Source organism: Diceros bicornis, chromosome 6, assembly GCF_020826845.1.
Source record: "Diceros bicornis minor isolate mBicDic1 chromosome 6, mDicBic1.mat.cur, whole genome shotgun sequence".
Classification (NCBI taxonomy): Eukaryota; Metazoa; Chordata; class Mammalia; order Perissodactyla; family Rhinocerotidae; genus Diceros; species Diceros bicornis.
In genome coordinates this window covers 21320418-21339691 of record NC_080745.1, presented here as the reverse complement: position 1 = coordinate 21339691, position 19274 = coordinate 21320418, and the positions used below count along the sequence as shown (strand labels likewise).

Below are 19274 nucleotides of genomic sequence, written 5' to 3'. Positions count from 1 at the left end.
TAAATGTAAATAGGTGTCTTATTCATCCTGTATTCTGTATCCCTATTCGCTGTATCTAGTGGATATTTGGTAAGTTGTCTTTTAGGAAATGAGATAAATATTAGATTGTCATTAGATGAATCATTGAATTGAGTAGTTTTGGTGGTAAAATAGGATTTAACTTTGAATCTTTGGGAATAGACTTGGTTTGTGAAAGCTGCTTAACAGAAGTCATTGGGAATATATGTGATCTCTTATAGCCCACATCAGATAAGTTGATGGAAAAAAACAATATTTGTTTTGCCCTGGTTTTGATTTCCAAGTCTTTTATTCTGGTTTCCCATAATTGTGACCTTGTGGTATCTCATAAAGATGAGAAAAATCCATTTGTCCACATTTGCAACTGAGGCATCTCCATTTGTCCTGTACAGTCCAATTAAGAAATTCTATTCATTTTCTTCAGAATGTCTCCCATCCCATTCCTTCCCCACTCTCCCTAACATTATTCCAAGAATCACTTCCTATCTGGAGCACTGCAACCTCATCACATCTGGCTTTCTTGACTCTTCCTCTCCACTGGAGCCTACACATTCCATTTCCAGATGAATCTCCCTTGAATGTTAAGGTTTGCATCTCCTCTTTCAGTATCAGTCATCATGGTTCTTGTATGCTCATAACACTGCCCCCTTTAAACCCATGCGCTTATTTTCCCTCACCATACAATTTAGCACTTAATTTTATTATGTTTTATTATCATTTCCACAACTAAACCATGAAACTATGCCTCCAGATTACATCTTTTTCTTTTTTTTAAAGATTTTATTTATTTTTTTCTCCCCAAAGCCCCAGTAGATAGTTGTATGTCATAGCTGCACATCCTTCTAGTTGCTGTATGTGGGACTCGGCCTCAGGATGGACGGAGAAGTGGTGCCTCGGTGCGCGCCCGGGATCCGAACCCGGGCCACCAGCATCGGAGCGCGCGCACTCAACCACCAAGCCACGGGGCCGGCCCTAGATTACATCTTATACATACAAAATCCATCATATGATATTAGCCCCAAATCCCTAATTAACAGGTTAAAATCAGAAGAAAGGGACTCACAAAGAATGAAAGGCAGCACACACTTCTGAGGAAAATAGTGAGTGTGAAAGAGGCTGTGGTTGGAGATAGTTAAAAAATTATCCCCATTGCCACTCAGAACTGGTTTTTAGCCAGAGATCACTAACCCCCTTTGAAGAGTTTCTTGAAATATAAGAACTGTTTTCATAGAAAAATACAGACGAAAACGATTTTGTAAAAGATGTTAGCAGTTTCATGGAATCTGTTCCACCTTCTCCAATCTCCCCAGGAAAAGAAAATTAACAAAACCTTACCCTCAGGTTATTTGAGTAGGAAAAAAAGGTTTTGGAGAATACTGTGAACATAATACCATAATAGATTATAAACTAGGTTGAGAAAATGTAGTTTAGGTGACCAGGGGAAAACTTAAGTCATTTAGGTGACCAGGGGAAAACTTAAGTCAAATTCTGGTAATACCATGAAATTCTCAAACTTCTGGAGAAGTTGGGAAGGAGGGAGAATAGGCAGGAGGGCAGAGAAGCCCAAGGGTATAAAGCTCAACTCTGACAAAGTCTGGAATCATTCCCCTACAGAGCACTGTTTCTGTAACATAACAAGTAAGTGATATTAGGTGTTCCTTGAAAAACAGGGCTTCATGCTCAGCTAAGATGGAAAACAGTAAGATGGAAAACAGTAAGATGAAGGAAGTTGGCCAGGTTGTCTCTTCAGAGGCCTTCTCAAAGTTTTTAATATGCGTACACTGAATCTTTAAGAAGGGAATGTGCTATATATAGCATTTCCAAAATATATTTCATAATAAATTCTCAGAGCATTTCCAAGGACCAGTATTCTAGGACTTCATGTTTGGAAATAACGTTCTATAGATTTTAAAACTCAACCCTTAAAAGTCAGTGAAAATAAAGGGTCCACCCAAAGGTGCTTTTAAAAATACACATTTGAGCTTTTTAGGCCTTAAAGAAGTTTATTTTCTTTCTGTTTTAAATTCCCCCCCCCCAAAGCCCCAGTAGATAGTTGTATGTCATAGATGCACATCCTTCTAGTTACTGTACGTGGGACGCGGCCTCAGCATGGCCGGAGAAGCGGTGCGGCAGTGGGCGCCCGGGATCCGAACCCGGGCCGCCGGCAGCGGAGCGCGCGCACTTAACCGCTAAGCCACGGGGCTGGCCCTTTTCTTTCTGTTTTAAAGAAAGTATTTTCGGGCCGGTCCCGTGGCTTAGCGGTTAAGTGTGTGCACTCCGCTACCGGTGGCCCGGGTTCGGATCCCAGGTGCGCACCATCGCACCGCTTCTCTGGCCATGCTCCGGCCGCGTCCCACATGCACATCCTTACAGCAACTAGAAGGATGTGCAACTATGACATACAACTATCTACAGGGGCTTTGGGGGGAAAAAAAAAGAGGAGGAGGATTGGCAATAGATGTTAGCTCAGAGCTGGTCTTCCTCAGCAAAAAGAGGAGGATTAGCATGGATGTTAGCTCAGGGCTGATCTTCCTCACACACAAAAAAATAAAGTATTTTCTTTTGCTGGAACATTCACTAAATGGGGCAAAAAAACCTATTGATTTTATTTTAATAATTTTATTTATTTATTTATTTCCCCCCCAAAGCCCCAGTAGATAGTTGTATGTCATAGCTGCACGTCCTTCCAGTTGCTGTATGTGGGACGCGGCCTCAGCATGGCTAGAGAAGCGGCCAGTCGATGCACGCCCGGGATCCGAACCTGGGCCACCAGCATCGGAGCGCAAGCACTTAACTGCTAGGCCACGGGGCCAGCCCAAAACTATTGATTTTAAAAGTTTAGAGTGAAACAGTGGCTCTCTACCCAGATGCATATTAAAATCAATGGAGAACCTTAAAAAAAGATCAACATCCAGGCACCATCCCAGACCAATATTAAAAACAGCTCTTTGAGGGTGGGGCCTGAGTATTGATTATTGTTTTAACAATGCCCAGATGATTCCAATATACAATGGGGGCACGGAAGGGGGGTAGAGTGCACTGAAAGTATAAGAGACCCACAATGGTCCCATTAAATGAAAAGGCCAAAAAAAGCTGCTGGTAATGGTTTCAAGTGTTAAAGAAAATTTTCAAAAAACTTTGATTTTCTTATTTAGACAAACCACCAAGTCGTAAGTATTCATGTTCAGACTCAAGCAAAATAGTGTATGATTTAAGATATAGGAATGCCTAATAAATCCTATATCTGGTTAATAGACTTTTAATTTTTATAGGTGGAATATTCTCTTTTTTGTATGTCACTTAACCCTAACCCCTTGTGATAATACATGCTGGAGATATATGTTCCAGTCAGACTTTACATACAGAAATGAACTAATATTACTTAATCTTTTACAAACAAAATCAAAGATTCACAAACTATGGCATTTTATTTCAGAGCCTTTGCTTACATTTGTACAATATATTACATAATTCTTCATTGTTTGCAGATCCTAATATATACTTTATAGCTTTTATTCTATAAGCTTTTTCTTCAACGTTTTGCTGTCAACAAATCTTTACAGTCCTGTACAAATCTGAATAACTTGAAACCATTTTCAACAAAATTAGTTACTGTAAGCACACACTACAAGACTGAAAATGCTTTTCTTAGAAAAGTTGAAGGTAAAGGATTCTGACACGTTAGCATCTACAACAAGACGCTTCAAAATTCTCACGTTGTATTGCCAGAAAACAAATAAAACATGCCAGCTCCATCCAAAAAAAAGTACACAGAACTACAATTAAAACAGTCTGTACAGTAAAGTACTGTGTATTAACAGTGCCAGGTATTAAATAGCTTCAATGAACACATCCGCAATATACAAATGTCTTACAAAGGTGTAGAATTAAATACAAGTGCCAAACAGAACAGAGATTGGAATCATACAACATAAAGTCAATACAAGTGAAAACAATTTGCGTTCATTTTGGATTTTATACAAGGCATTTAATTTTATAGGCCTACCACCCCGATTAGCTATTTATACTTAAAATAACAACCATCCTTTTGAGACAGTTCATATCAACAACCTTGAACCATACTAATAGAGTTTACTTGTTCCTGAAATCCTCTTGTAGTAGCTCATAATAAAATAAGCAATACAAATGAATTATCTGTATTTAAGGAAAAAGAAACATTTACAAGAAAACACAAAAATATAACTGTTATAATTCATTATGAATAAATATACACTTTGAACTGGCTAAGTACAATCTTTATACATTGTTTAAGATTTAATACAGTTTATTAGCCATTTTCTTTTTTCACACAATGTATTATATCAAAATTAAAAAAAAATACTGATTTATAGAAAAATGGCAAAGTACAGTAGTTCCATTCCAATTTGAAGGGGCATGAAAAGCCACTGCAAGACCTTTTAGCCTAATTCAAACCTGTAAACATGTTCAGTCTTTTTTAAAGAGAATCTTTAATATTTGGTTACCAGGACTGATGTCTAATATCCTGTTAACTGCAGGTTTTGAATTTATTACATGTGCTTGACTTATACAATTAAAGCCACCCTAAGGTGACTTGCTTTAAAAAACAATTAGCTTGTACAAATGAAAATAGGTTCATATTTTTTCATAAATAAATGGAAAAATATCAAATGTTCCAGCTTTAACAAAATACAAGGGAATACATATACAGTAAGTTATCTTAACATATTCTGGCCCACTCAATAACTATGCTTACTGTATTATCTCTACAGGCAGTGAAAAGCCTCCATTTGCCACAGTGGAAGGCCTTCAAGTTACCAGACACACAATTCCCAGACAAGTTGGAAACAATTATTGCTTGAGGAAAAGCAGTTCATTGTACTTTTTCTTCATAAAAAAAGTGCACTTAAGTGCCAAGTCAGCTTGTCAAGAAACAATTTTTAAATATAAAATAGTGCTTGTCTGATTTTTTTTTTTGTGCCACTGTGCAGTATAAAAAAAGACGTGGCCCTCAACAGCCATTAAGTGCAAAGTGCTTTAGCAAGTCCTGCTGTCACCTGCACTCAACTGACATTCCATTTTGTGATGCGCCAGACATTGACGGTTCAGCTAAAGTTAACATAACAGCAGCTGTTATGGAACTGGATGAAGGTGAAGAAGAGGATGAGGATGTAGCAGCACCTAAGGAAAACGGAAACCAAACCAATAGCTTAATAAAATGTATATACAACAATAGAAAGAAATAAAAACACTAGTCCTCTAAAATTCTGTTGTATTCTCCAAAATCACTTAGTTACAAGAGCAATCAATTCTTGGGCCGGCCCCGTGGCTTAGCGGTTAAGTGCGCATGCTCCACTGCTGGCGGCCCGGGTTTGGATCCCGGGCGCGCACCGACGCACTGCTTCTCCAGCCATGCTGAGGCCGTGTCCCACATACAGCAACTAGAAGAATGTGCAACTATGACATACAACTATCTACTGGGGCTTTGGGGAAAAAAAAGGAGGAGGATTGGCAATAGATGTTAGCTCAGAGCCAGTCTTCCTCAGCAAAAAAGAGGAGGATTAGCATGGATGTTAGCTCAGGGCTGATCTTCCTCACACACACACAAAAAAAGCAATCAATTCTCACAATACCATAATGCAAAGAAAGGAAAACCTAGTGTATTTCAAGTAGCTAGACAGTGCCAAACTACAGGACAAGTAGTGAAAAAGGACAGACCAGGGAATGCTCCTGCATGGATCAAACAGGAAAAAACAAAAATCGTGTGCCAGTCTATTAAGACATGGAAATAAAACAGAAAATAGACTTTCTGTAATAATGAAACAAATGTCAAAAAGAGCTTTGAATCCCATATGAAATATCTGTAATCTACCCCCAAATCTTTTTCCTCCTTCTAATTCCTATATCTTTCCGTGTCTGAAGTTTCTTATGAATTTAAATGATGATGAGAATGGAAGACTAATTGCTCCTTAAAGTCAGAACAAAAGGTCCATAGCTCAACTACTACCTTCTCCTCCACTTGGTTTACAAAGCAAATGACACATTAGTCATTTTCCTCAGGGAAATTCTGTTATAAATTAGTGTTCAAAAAAACTTTTAAGGAATATATGCACAAGGTAAAAAAACTCATTCAGTACTGAGATATAAAGTGGAAAAGCAAATCTCCCTCCCATCCATCTAATCCTCCAAATTCCCCTTCTCCACTGTTACCAGTTGCTTCACAGTCTTCCAAATTCTAGAATAGGGGCTGGCAAATTATTGCCCCTGGGCCAAATCTGGCCCACCTATTTTTGTTAAGACAATCTTTTTGGAACACAGTCATGCCTGTCTTTTTACACATCTTGCCTATGGCAGATTTCATACCTACAATGGAAGGGTCAAGTACTTCTAAAGAGACCACCTGGCCTATGAAGCCCAAAATATTTATTATCTGTCTCTAGAGAAAATGTATGCAACCCCTGTTCTAGAGGGATTTTATCTCCAGACTCTAGAGATATGATACACAAATTTAAAATGTGTAGCTATAACTCCACTTTTAAAAACACAAGTGGAAGCAAAGTGTCTGACTCTCGATTTTTTTTTTACACTTACCAATTTATATTAGGAGATTGTTGCCTATCAGTACATATATAGATCTACCTCTTTTCCTTTTCAAAGTTGAATAGTATTACACTATACTTATGAATTGTAACTTAATTCCTAGTCTTTTGCTGTTACCAACAATGTAATAAATATTTTGAGCATTATAAATAAAAATTTTAATGTCTACTTATTTTTTTTATCAATTCGCTATATCACTTGACAATATAATTTAATGATTTCTATCTGCTATTATAAATATTACTGTAACTCCGCTGCGGCGGCCCAGGGTTCACAGGTTTGGATCCCAGGTGTGCACCGACATGCTGCTTGTTAAGCCATGTTGTTGGCAGTGTCCCATATAAAGTAGAGGAAGATGGGCATGGATGTTAGCCCAGGGCCAGTCTTCCTCAAGAAAAAAGGGGAGGATTGGCATCGGATGTTAGCTCAGGGCTAGTCTTCCTCACACACACAAAAATATATTACTATAACTAACTTCTTTGTGGCTACATATGTTTCCTTGGCATCTATTAATTCCTTAGAACTGGAGTTAGCTACTTCTCCAAACACATAGTCAAACTGTTTTCCAAGATAACTGTGCCAATGTTTCCAGCAATGCATAAAGATATGAATTTCACTATATTTTCCTAGCATTGGTTTCAGTTATAATTTTTTTTGCTAGGAATAGTACCTAATTTGATTTGCATTTCTTTGGTAACCAGGATAATCATTTTTCTATTGATATTTTAATAGTATTTAGGAACTGACTTTTAATGCTAACTCCCCAGAGAAAGCATCTATTTATCAGAATCACTTACTTTAGAGAATTTGTGGTGACCTCATCTACAAACACGGTTTTAAAGGAGCTGTTTCTAGATAGATGTCTTATTACATAGAAAACATCTATAAGAAGGCTTAGATTACTTAAGAGTGAAGAGCTCTAGTATAAGCACTTAAATAGCAGTGTGCTTATAATTGATTTTTAATTATTTTAAAATGGCTACATGATATCAAACACATAAAACCCTGATTCCCTTTCCTTTGACAGAATGCTTCTGTATATACTTTCTATATATTAACATTTAATTTCTTTTCAAATACTCCATAGCCCAGACAGACTTTCACCCACTCCACAAATTAAAAAGCCTAGACAAAGGTAGAGAGAGTTGAAGGAGTTATTAAGAAAGCAGAGATGGAAGGAGGAAAATTCATCTGAAGAAAAAGGAAAAGAAAATGAAATGAAAGTGTTTCAGAGGATGGTAATAGTGGAAAAAGAAGAGGGTCAGGGAGGCAAAGTCATAAGTTTACAATGACACTGTCTCCCTCTCCCCACACCTAGTGTCCCATTTCTCTGTTCCCCTTCATAGCAAAACTCAAGATTTTCCTAGGGTTACCATCTCTACTTCCTCACCTCCCACTCTCTCCTCAACCAGCTTCAATCCAGCTTCTATCTCCACAGCTCACTGAAAATGCTCTTGAAAAGGTCACCAGTGATTCCAACATTGTCAAGCCACTGACCACTTCCCTGGCCTTTCAGCAGCATTTGAAACAGCTGACCCCTCTCCTCCTTCTCAAACTCTTTTCTTGGCCTTCTCCTCCTGCTTTTCTTTATTCAAGGCTACTCCTTCTCAAGCCTTGCTGGTTCTATCTTCTCCTTCTCAGCCCTACCTCTAAAAGTTGGCTTGCCCCAGCTTTCCTTCTTTTCTTTTCTACCCACATTTCTTTCCTAGGTGATTTACTCAAGTACTGGGACTTAAAAAAACACTTGCAATAACTATTATACTACAGATATACCAGTGACTTGAAAACTATATCTCTAGTCCTGACTTTTCCCCTGAGCTATAAACTTACATATCCCATTGTCTACCTGACATCTCCACTTGGATGCCTAGGAGGCATTTCAAAAAGTAATATGGCTATATGGATGGACCTTGAGGGCATAATGCTAATCGAAATAAGTCAGAAGGAGAAAGCCAAATACAGTATGATTTCACCCGTATGTGGAGGATTGAAACAACAAACTAACACATAGATACAAAGAACAGACTGGTGATTACTGGAGCAGAAGGGGGAGGGCAAAAGGGGTAAAAGGGCAGATGTGTACAGTGATGGATGACAATTAGACTTTGGGTGGTGAACATGATATAGTCTACACAGAAATCGAAATATAATGATGTACATCTGAAATTTATATAATGTTATAAACCAATGTTACCTCAATTAAAAAAATTAATTAAAAAACAGTAACATGGCTAAAACAGAATGACTGATCCTTTCTGTGCTCCCCAACCTACAATCTCTTCTTTCCTAGGTCTTCTTCATTTCCAATACTGACACCAAGTATCCACTTGTTCCAGCCAAAAACCTACAAGTCATACTTATGGCTCTCTTTCCTTCATCCACCACACCCAATCCATCAGGAAGTGCTGTTAACTCAACATTAATTGCTCTCCATCTTTACTGAAACCATCCTAGTCCAAGTCACTATCAACTACTACATCTACTGCAATGGGCTCCCTAATCAACCTTGCTTCTACTATTGCCCCTCTAGGGTCTGCTTTCCACATGGCAGACAGTGAGCTTTAAAAAATCATAAATAGATCATGTCATCTCCCTGTTTAAAACTTTCAAATATCTATCCATCTCACTTAAAATAAAATTTAAGCTCCTCATCCTGGCCTACAAGGCCCCACATGATTTGGCTTCTGCTTAACTTTAGCTGGTATTTCTACCACTTTCTTATCCACAATGGTTTTCTTACTGCTCCTGAGAGGCACCAAGCGTATTCCCACCTTAGAGCAGTTATTTGCAATATGGGGGGACTGTGCTCCCCTGGGGGATATTTGGCAATGTCTGGTGACATTTTTGGTTGTCACAACTGTGGGGTGCTGCTGGCATCCAGTGGGTAGAGGCCAGAGATGCTGCTAAATATCCTACAGTGCACAAGACAGCCCCCCACAGCAAAGAATTATCTGGCTCAAAATGTCAATAGTTACAAATTTGGAAACTCCATTTTAGGGAATATTTGCTATTCTCTCTGCCTAGGATCCTTTTATGAACTAAATTGTGTTGCCCCAAAATTCTATGTTGAAGCCCTAACTCCCAATGTGACAACATTTGGAGACAGGGCCTTCGGGGAGCTAATTAAGGTTAAGTGATGTCGTAAGTGTGGGGCTCTAATCCAACAGGACTGGTGTCCTTATAAGAAGAGGAAGACACACCTGAGATTCTCTCTCCCCGTGTAAAGGAAAGGCTATGTGAGGACACCACGAGAAGGCAGTCATCTGCAAGCCAAGGAGAGAGGCCTCAGAGACACTAAACCTGTTGACACCTTGATCTTGGACTTCCAGCCTCCAGAACTGTGAGAAAATACATTTTTGTTGTTTAAGCCACTCAGTCTGTAGTACTTTGTTAAGGCACCCCTAGCAGACTAAGACAACTCTTTTCCCTCAGATTTTAACTTCTCTCACTTCCTCTAGTCATTTAGGTCTCGACGAAAATGTCCTGACCACTTGTAATCTAACATAATCCATTCAATCACTGCCTTAACATCACTCTATTCTCTTCACAGTGTTTTTCACTAGCTGAAATATTACTAGAGATTTTTGGGGGGCAGATTGTAAGCTCTATGAAAGCAAACATTCTGATTTGAGACAATTTCTTCTTTAGATAAATTTTCCCACCTTATAGATGAGGAAAATAAGGCAGAGGGAGTAAAGAACTTGCCTGAAGATACACAGATAAAAACTCATGTGAGTCTAACAGCAAAGTCATAAACTGCTTTATGTTTAAGTAAAGTAAGGTAAAAACACTTACTTTCTCTCTCTTTCTTCTTTAAACGCTTTCTCCTCCGATCAATGGAAGCTACTTCAGATTTTAATGACAGATAATGTTTTCTGATTTCTTGCAGTTTTTCTTGAAGAATTGTGATGCGTTCAGCACTTGTCATATTTTCCAGGTCCGCTGTGAATTTAAAATTTTCATTAATATATATTTCTGACAGAATTTTAATTTATAAAGGAGAGAACATATAGTGTGGTGTGAATTTAAAATTTTCATTAATATATATTTCTGACAGAATTTTAATTTATAAAGGAGAGAACATATAGTGTGGTTGTAGAATAAGGTCAAGACAGATAAAAATAAGGCTTATAAAATATTTGTTTCCCTAAGATTTTTTTGTCTAGCCTAGAACAATGCCTAGCAAATAATATATGCACAATATTTGTTGAATGACTGTGTAGAATTAAACACCTTATGATCTAAACATGTATGCTAAAAATTTCACATTCTTGTACAGGATCACCAGAGTATATCATTAAAAATCATACTTAGAAATAAGACTGGAGGGGCCGGCCCGGTGGCGCAAGCGGTTAAGGGCGCGCGCTCCGCTGCGGCGGCCCGGGGTTCGCTGGTTCGGATCCCGGGCGCGCACCGACGCACTGCTTGGCAAGCCATGCTGTGGCGGCGTCCCATATAAAGTGGAGGAAGATGGGCACAGATGTTAGCCCAGGGCCGTCTTCCTCAGCAAAAAAAAGAGGAGGATCGGCGGATGTTAGCACAGGGCTGACCTCCTCACAAAAAAAAAAAAAAAAAAAAAAAAAAAAAAAGGAGAGAAAGACTGGAAAGATATCAAAATGTTAAAATTGTATATATTTTTGAATGTCAGAACTGTGGATAAATTTTCTCTTTTGTCCTCTTTTTGTTCCTTTTTAGATTTTTTATGAGTATGTATAACTTTTAAACTTCTTTCAAAAATTCTAAAGGAATTTTCAATCTCCTAAGAATATTTCTCTGTGTGAGAAACTCTGGCATAGTCTCTTTTTTTCAAAAAATTTTTATTATCAAGATTTCTCACATATAGAAAAGTACAGAGAGTAGTATAATGCAGCCCCAGACGTCAATCATCCAGCTTCAGGAATTAGCATTTCATGGCAAATCATGTCTCATTTATACCCTCATCCACTCCCTACCCCCAACACCAGATTATTTCAAAGCAAATTTCTGACATCATATCAGAAATATCTACTCAATGTTGATATTTGCCTCAAATGCCTTAAAAATTTTCTTTTCACAATGTGTTTATTCAAATCAAGATCTAAATAAGGTCTCTACATTGCAATTGGTTATTATGTCGCTCTCTCTCTTTTTTCTTTTTTGAGGAAGATCAGCCCTGAGCTAACATCCATGCCAATGCTCCTCTTTTTGCTGTAGAAGACTGGCCCTGGGCTAACATCTGTGCCCATCTTCCTCCACTTTTTTTATATGGGGCACCGCCACACCATGACCTGACAAGTGGTGCATCGGTGCGAGCCGAGGATCCAAACCCAGGCTGCCAGCAGTGGAGCGTGCACACTTAACCGCTATGCCATGGGGCCGGCCCCTATTATGTCTCTTAAATCTGGTTATGGTGTCTTTTTCAGAGTTACTAGCGTCAAGAGTTACTAGGATAAAGTTTCTACTGCTTAACTGTCAATTTAATATGTCACTTACACATCTGAAAACTCCATTTGTAAACTTTGGGTAATCGATTACTGGGTTCCTTGAGATCAGGATCCTTATCACCATTCTTTCCACATTTTCCTGGAGACTGTGTCCTTGCAGGAGATTTGGTACTATGAGACTTCATTCCAGTGGAAACTGATTTGACTGGCTGAGTCTTAGTTACACTTTCACCAGCAGAAAGTTCTTCACTATCACTACTGTTTGCTAAAAGAAAAATAAAAAGAAAAGCATTAGTAAACAGAAAAGTAACAAAGAATCTGTCAGAGATTTTAGTGGACCATTAAAATGAACCATTTGAATTTATTACTACAGTAAACAACTTGCTTTATAGATCCTGCCTAAAAACCTGGAAAATCATCATGTACAAACGCAGCAGCATCCCTTAAGGAAAACAAAAACAAAACCAAAAAAAAACTCTTCTTACCTGAATTGCCAATAATATTTTTTAAAAAAACACTCAAACTGATTTTCCATTATACCCAGTAGACTGTCAAATATAGAGTAATTATTTGAACAGCTTGTATTCTATTATGTTAATATATGTAAAATAAAATATAGCATCTTTTAAAATGACTCATTATAGAAACTTCCTGATTTTAATATTTTAGATTGTGTACACATTGTGTGCATGTAACACTTTGCTACTCCTCTGGCCATAAACAAACAATGATGCATAATCATCATATTCAATAAAGAATTCTTTGGGAATAAACTCTAGAAGTTGATACATTGCAATGAATTTCTTCTTAACTAACTCCTACATCGTGGGCTTGCTGACTAAAATAAACCAACAGTTTTACTCTGGTAAATATATTCAGTAATTTATGAAGAATTCAGAAGCCTATGTAATAATTATGTTACATCTGCCTTTGCTGATTAAAGCCTCAGTACTAGAATTGAAATGCTTAACACCTTGACAGTTTACCATGCAAATAGGTGATGGGACTGATATTTCCATAAATTACATCTTTTCAGACACAAAGTATTATTTTGGATTCCATGAGAGTTAATTCACTTTACTAAATTATTCTCAGACAATGGTTTCCTCACTCTGATTTACCAAGGTGTAAGCACAATAATTAAAATGGGAGAATACAATCAACCACTATATCTCCAAATTATATGAATATGTTAATTGACTTGTTGAAGTTGAGCCCTCTTAGGAAACGTCATTTAAATGGTAAAGTCTTAAAGACAAAAACATAATAGTGCAATAAACACTAAATATCCTGTCAGTTACTCCAAATAATTGATGATCAATTTGGCATATATTTATTGATTCTTCATTTAACAACAGCTACCAAAAAAAAGAAAACCCCAAAAAAGTACAGTTAGGCTCTCAAAGCCTGAAAAGTACCCCAGATAGGAAAGGTACACAGCAACTCCTCCCACTGTGATGTTTTGGGAATAAAACTCCACCACTATTTTACACTTATCTTAAACGAATCCCCTCCCCGTCCCCCCACTGCTGCTCTGGAAGCCCTGGCAACTCCCAGCTAAGCCACCCAAGGCTTGGCCCCACTCTGATGCAGTGGTCTGCCTCAGGCTGGCTTTCATGGCCTTGCTGAGCACAGCCGCCCGGGGCCCCAAGGGATGCCATATTCACCGCCTGGAAGTCATATGGGCTCAGCAGAACCTCGGGGAGCTGGCCGCATAACCCTTTTCTGCACTGAAGTGCAGCCAAGCCGGCCGATAGCAAAGGTCAGGCAGTGGAGGTGGCAGGAGTCTCCTGGAAGAGCAGCAGGAGGTCAGTGTGGGGCACCTGAAAAAAAATTCTTTACATATTTTCTGCTTCTCACTTTGTCTACAGAAGAGAGATAAAATGTGCAGCTCTCAGGAGAAATACAGTATATTTCTGTAGATTGATGAACAGAGTCATTGCTAAAGTTCAATCTTTAGCTGGAGCATACTTAAGCAAAGTATTGTTTACAGCTGCTCTTGGGCACATACTCTGGGCTACCAAAGATAAAGGTAGTAGACTGGAGTTGTTGGAATTATAGCTCTAAAGCTATCCTGATTTTTGTCTTCTAGGCTGACTTTGCCTTGAAGAATTACAAAGCAATCAACTTCATTGTAATAAAAATAATATATAATTAAAGCATTTCATAAAATGTGATACATATAATGGCAAGTGGAAAGAACTATGGACCATAAAACTAACATAAAGATGTTGATGTTTATATTATATTGACTGTTATTTTAAAAAGGATTACCTGATCATTCACCAGCAATCAATACTGCTGCTGAATAATAACAAAACTGCTTAATCCTAAAATTTACCTAGGATCAGAAGACTTCTGTGTGCCTTTTTCGAAAGTAGAGACAAAATCAAAATATTGAAATATCCCACATCCTGAATACCCCTTTTCCTAGTGGGTAAAAAATTGTATCTGCCATTATTTTTACATAAAAAAAATTAGAGGTTTCACACTTACTGCCCTTTCCTTTCTTTTTGTTGTTTACCACTGTTGCTTTATGGCTTCGTTTCTGCTTTTTTGATGAACTTCCTCCTCCCTGAGCTTCTTTCACTCTTTTCTGACCTGTACAAGCTATAATGGGAAAGAAATTATTAAGTAACAAAATAAAATCAAGCTTTCCCTAGGTATAAATTAATTCGACATTTTAGAAGCATAGAACAATTCTGCAACTACACATAAGGTTTACGAATTATCATAGAAATTACTACAATTTTTTAAATAGATTGTCATTAATGAGCTGAATTACTGCACATAATAAAAGTTTTCTAAAAAGCAAATAAAGTATGCAGATCCATCTTAGAAAAATCAGATATAAACTGAAAATAGTTCTCAATTTAGTACTAGGAGTTTATGAATCTAGTAACTCAAAAACAGGTACATGCTGAAAATAAAAAGTGAAATTTGTTGGAGTGGTGACGTCAGCATCATGGCGGAGTGAGCTTTCCCGTGAATTCTTCCCCCACAAAATACAACAAAAGTAACAGCCACAGACCAACAACGGAATCCCAGACAGTGAAAAGCTGGAGCGGAGGGATCCACACTGCCGCACATCTGAGAGCGGAACGTGCTGGGCCCCCGGAGGAAGTGGGGAGAGGTAAGGAGAACTCCGCTCCCTCCCCATCAGATCAGCGATCCGGTCCGCGCGGCTCCCAGAGAGGGGGGGGCGGCCCTCGGGCGGGAAACTGTAGCTCTTCGGGCGCTCTCAGCCAGTGGGAAACTCCCGCACAGAGGGCTCAGAGGAGCCACAGGGCTACCATCAACATCTGAGCAACCCAGAGAGCGGATAAAGAGGGGCAAACGAGAAGCCTCCCACGTCAGGGGCCGAGAGGGCAAAAGAGAGAGCTCCCCCCTCCCCGCAACCCAGAGTCTGCAGCTCGACCAGATCTAGCGGTCCGAGGCAGACCTGAATAAACTGGACTGGACCCGTGGATCGCAGTGGGGAAAAGAAACAAAACAAAACAAAACAAAACTGCGGATCGCAGCAGAAAAACTGGGGCAGAGCGCAGGGGGCTTAGACTACACAGCCCTTTACCACCACACAGTGGCGGCAGGTGGAAATTGCAACCAGAGACTTCCAGGATGAGGAAAATCAAAACCAACACAGGAACCACAATGCAAAAATATATGAAATCACCAGACCAGAAACAAAATGACAAGCACCCAGAAATCAACCCCGAAGACACAGAAATCCATAAACTAAATGACAGACATTTCAAAATAGCTATCATAAAAACACTCAACGAAATACGAGACAACACAGACAAACAATTAAATGAGATTAGGAGTTTCTTCACAAAAGAGATTGAAATCATAAAGAAAAACCTATCAGGGCTGATGGAGATGAAGAACACAATGGAGGAGATAAAGGAGAATCTGGAATCTTTAAAGAACAGAGCTGACAATATGGAGGAAAGAATTAGTACTTTAGAGGATAGGAATACAGATATACTCCAGATGGAAGAAGAGAGAGAACTAAGACTAAAAAGAAATGAAGAAAGACTCCGAGAAATATCGGACTCTATTAGAAAATGTAACATAAGAATTATAGGTATTCCTGAGGGAGAGGAGAGGGAAAGAGGAACAGAGAGCCTATTCAAGGAAATAATAGCTGAAAATTTCCCAAATCTGGGGAAGGAGCAGGAAATACCAGTAAGCGAAGCCAACAGGACTCCTATATATATTAACAGACAAAGGCCTTCACCACGACACCTAGTGGTAAGGCTAGCCAGGGTCAACGACAAAGAAACAATATTAAGGGCAGCTAGACAAAAACAAAAAATAACGTACAAAGGAACTCCCATCAGGCTCTCAGCGGATTTCTCAACAGAAACTTTTCAGGCTAGAAGAGACTGGAATGATATATTCAAAATACTAAAAGACAAAAACTTTCAGCCAAGAATACTCTATCCAGCAAAAATATCCTTCAAATATGATGGAGAAATAGTAACTCTCCCAGATAAACAAAAGCTAAGGGAGTTCATGGCCACGAGACCGCCACTACAAGAAATACTCAAGAAGGCCCTCAGGCCTGAAAACAAGAAGAGAAAGGGAACACAAAGCTTGGAGTAAGGAGAAAAGTAGGTAGACAAAATCAGAGAAATAGTAGATCTTTACCGGAATAGGTTAACAACCACTTAAATACTAAACTCAAAGATCAAAGGAAGAAATTCACCAAAAATAAATTTAACCTCATCACTGTAAACACACAGCCACAACACAAGATAGAATAAGGTATAACAAGAGCAACTTAGAAGGGGAAGAGGAAAGTGACTGAATTGGCTTAGTATAAGGAAATAGGAGGCTATCAGATAATGGACTATCTCATACAGAAGATTTTTCGCCCAAACCTCAAGGTAACCACTAAACAAATAATCAAATTAAAACCATATATGATAAACAAAGAGAAAACTAGAAGAATCATAAGACAGAACAACCAAACTGAATTGGCAGTCCAAAACAAATGGGACAAGAAACAAAGGAAATGCAAAAGAACCAGAAAATAAGTGACAAAACAGCAACATTCAACCCTCATATTTCAATAATTACCCTAAATGTAAATGGATTGAACTCTCCAATCAAAAGATACAGAGTGGCAGGATGGATTAAAAAGCAAGACCCAACAATATGCTGCCTTCAGGAAACACATCTTAGCACTAAAGACAAGCACAGGCTCAGAGTGAAAGGATGGAAGACAATACTCCAAGCTAATGGCAAACAAAAGAAAGCAGGTGTTGCCATACTCATATCAGACAAAGTAGACTTCAAGATAAAACAGGTTAAGAAAGACAAAGAAGGGAAATATATAATGATAAAAGGGACACTCCATCAAGAAGACATATCACTTATAAATATATATGCACCCAACATAGGAGCACCAATGTACATAAAACAACTATTAACAAACCTAAAAGGAGAAATCAACAACAACACAATAATAGTAGGGGATCTTAACACCCCACTTACAGCAATGGATAGATCATCCAGACAAAAAGTTAATAAAGAAATATTAGACTTAAATGAAAAGCTGGACGAGATGGACCTAGTAGACATATACAGAGCACTCCACCCAAAAACAGCTGACTACACATTCTTCTCAAGCGCGCATGGAACATTCTCTAGGATAGACCATATGTTGGGAAACAAAGCAAGCCTCAATAAATTTAAGAAGATTGAAATCATAACAAGCATCTTTTCAGACCATAAGGCTATGAAACTGGAAATGAACCAGGAAAAAAAAACTGGGAAAGTGACAAAAACGTGGAGATTAAACAACATGCTACTGAACAACCAATGGATCATTGATGAAATTAAAGGAGAAATCAAAAACTATCTGGAAACAAACGAAAATGATAACATGCCATATCAAACCATATGGGACGCAGCAAAAGCGGTCCTGAGAGGGAAACTCATAGCGATACAAGCCCACCTTAACAAACAAGAAAAAGCCCTAATAGGCAACCTTAAATTACACCTAACAGAACTAGAAAAAGAAGAACAAACAAAGCCCAAAGCCAGCAGAAGGAGAGAAATAATAAAAATCAGAGCAGAAATAAATGATATTGAGACCAAAAAAACAGTAGAAAGGATTAATGAAACAAAGAGTTGGTTCTTCGAGAAGATAAACAAAATAGACAAACCCTTAGCCAGGCTAACTAAGAAAAAAAGAGAAAAGGCTCAAGTAAATAAAATTAGAAATGAAAGAGGAGAAATTACAACGGATACCATGGAAATACAGAGGATTATAAGAGAATACTATGAGAAATTATATGCCAACAAATTGGACAATCTAGAAGAAATGGATAAATTCTTAGACTTATACAACCTCCCAAAATTGAACCAAGAAGAAATGGAGAATCTGAATAGACCAATCACAAGTAAAGAGATTGAAATAGTAATCAAAAACCTCCCCAAAAATAAAAGTCCAGGACCAGATGGCTTCTCCAGTGAATTTTACCAAACATTCAAAGAAGATTTAATACCCATCCTCCTCAAACTATTCCAAAAAATAGAGGAAGATGGAACACTTCCTGAATCATTCTATGAGGCCAACATCACCCTGATACCGAAACCAGACAAAGACAATACAAAGAAAGAAAATTACAGGCCAATATCGCTGATGAACATTGATGCAAAAGTCCTCAACAAAATATTGGCAAACCGAATACAACAATATATTAAAAAGATCATACACCATGATCAAGTGGGATTTATACCAGAGACGCAGGGATGGTTCAACATCCGCAAATCAATCAACGTGATACATCACATCAACAAAACAAAGAATAAAAACCACATGATCATCTCAATAGACGCAGAGAAGGCATCTGACAAGATACAACATCCATTTATGATAAAAACTCTCAATAAAATGGGAATAGAAGGAAAGTACCTCAACATAATAAAGGCCATATATGACAAACCCACAGCTAACATCATACTCAACGGGGAAAGACTGAAAGCCATTCCTCTGAGAACAGGAACGAGGCAGGGCTGCCCACTCTCACCACTCCTGTTCAACATAGTACTGGAGGTTTTGGCCAGAGCAATTAGGCAAGAAAAAGGAATAAAAGGAATCCAAATAGGTAACGAAGAAGTGAAACTCTCACTATTTGCAGATGACATGATTGTATATATAGAAAACCCTAAAGAATCTGTTGGAAAACTGTTAGAAACAATCAACAACTACAGCAAAGTTGCAGGGTACAAAATCAATCT

General features: G+C 38.3%; 1 protein-coding gene across 4 annotated transcripts in view; it reads right to left on the bottom strand.

The window, feature by feature from the left end:
* Window positions 1–3422: 3422 nt before the first annotated feature.
* The window catches only part of ARID4B (AT-rich interaction domain 4B), a 153719-nt gene continuing 137867 nt past the window's right edge, over window positions 3423–19274 (bottom strand). For 3 of the 4 annotated variants that reach the window (XM_058542994.1, XM_058542996.1, XM_058542995.1), the window contains exons 21-24: window positions 14517–14630; window positions 12070–12285; window positions 10393–10539; window positions 3423–5178 (exon numbers count right to left, since the gene is read on the bottom strand). In XM_058542994.1, coding sequence (XP_058398977.1) covers window positions 5051–5178; window positions 10393–10539; window positions 12070–12285; window positions 14517–14630 — 605 coding nt within the window. In that variant the 3' untranslated portion in view covers window positions 3423–5050. Of the gene's footprint in view, window positions 5179–10392; window positions 10540–12069; window positions 12286–13687; window positions 13844–14516; window positions 14631–19274 lie in introns of those variants that run through there. The other variant, XR_009220430.1, reaches the window with a different exon arrangement.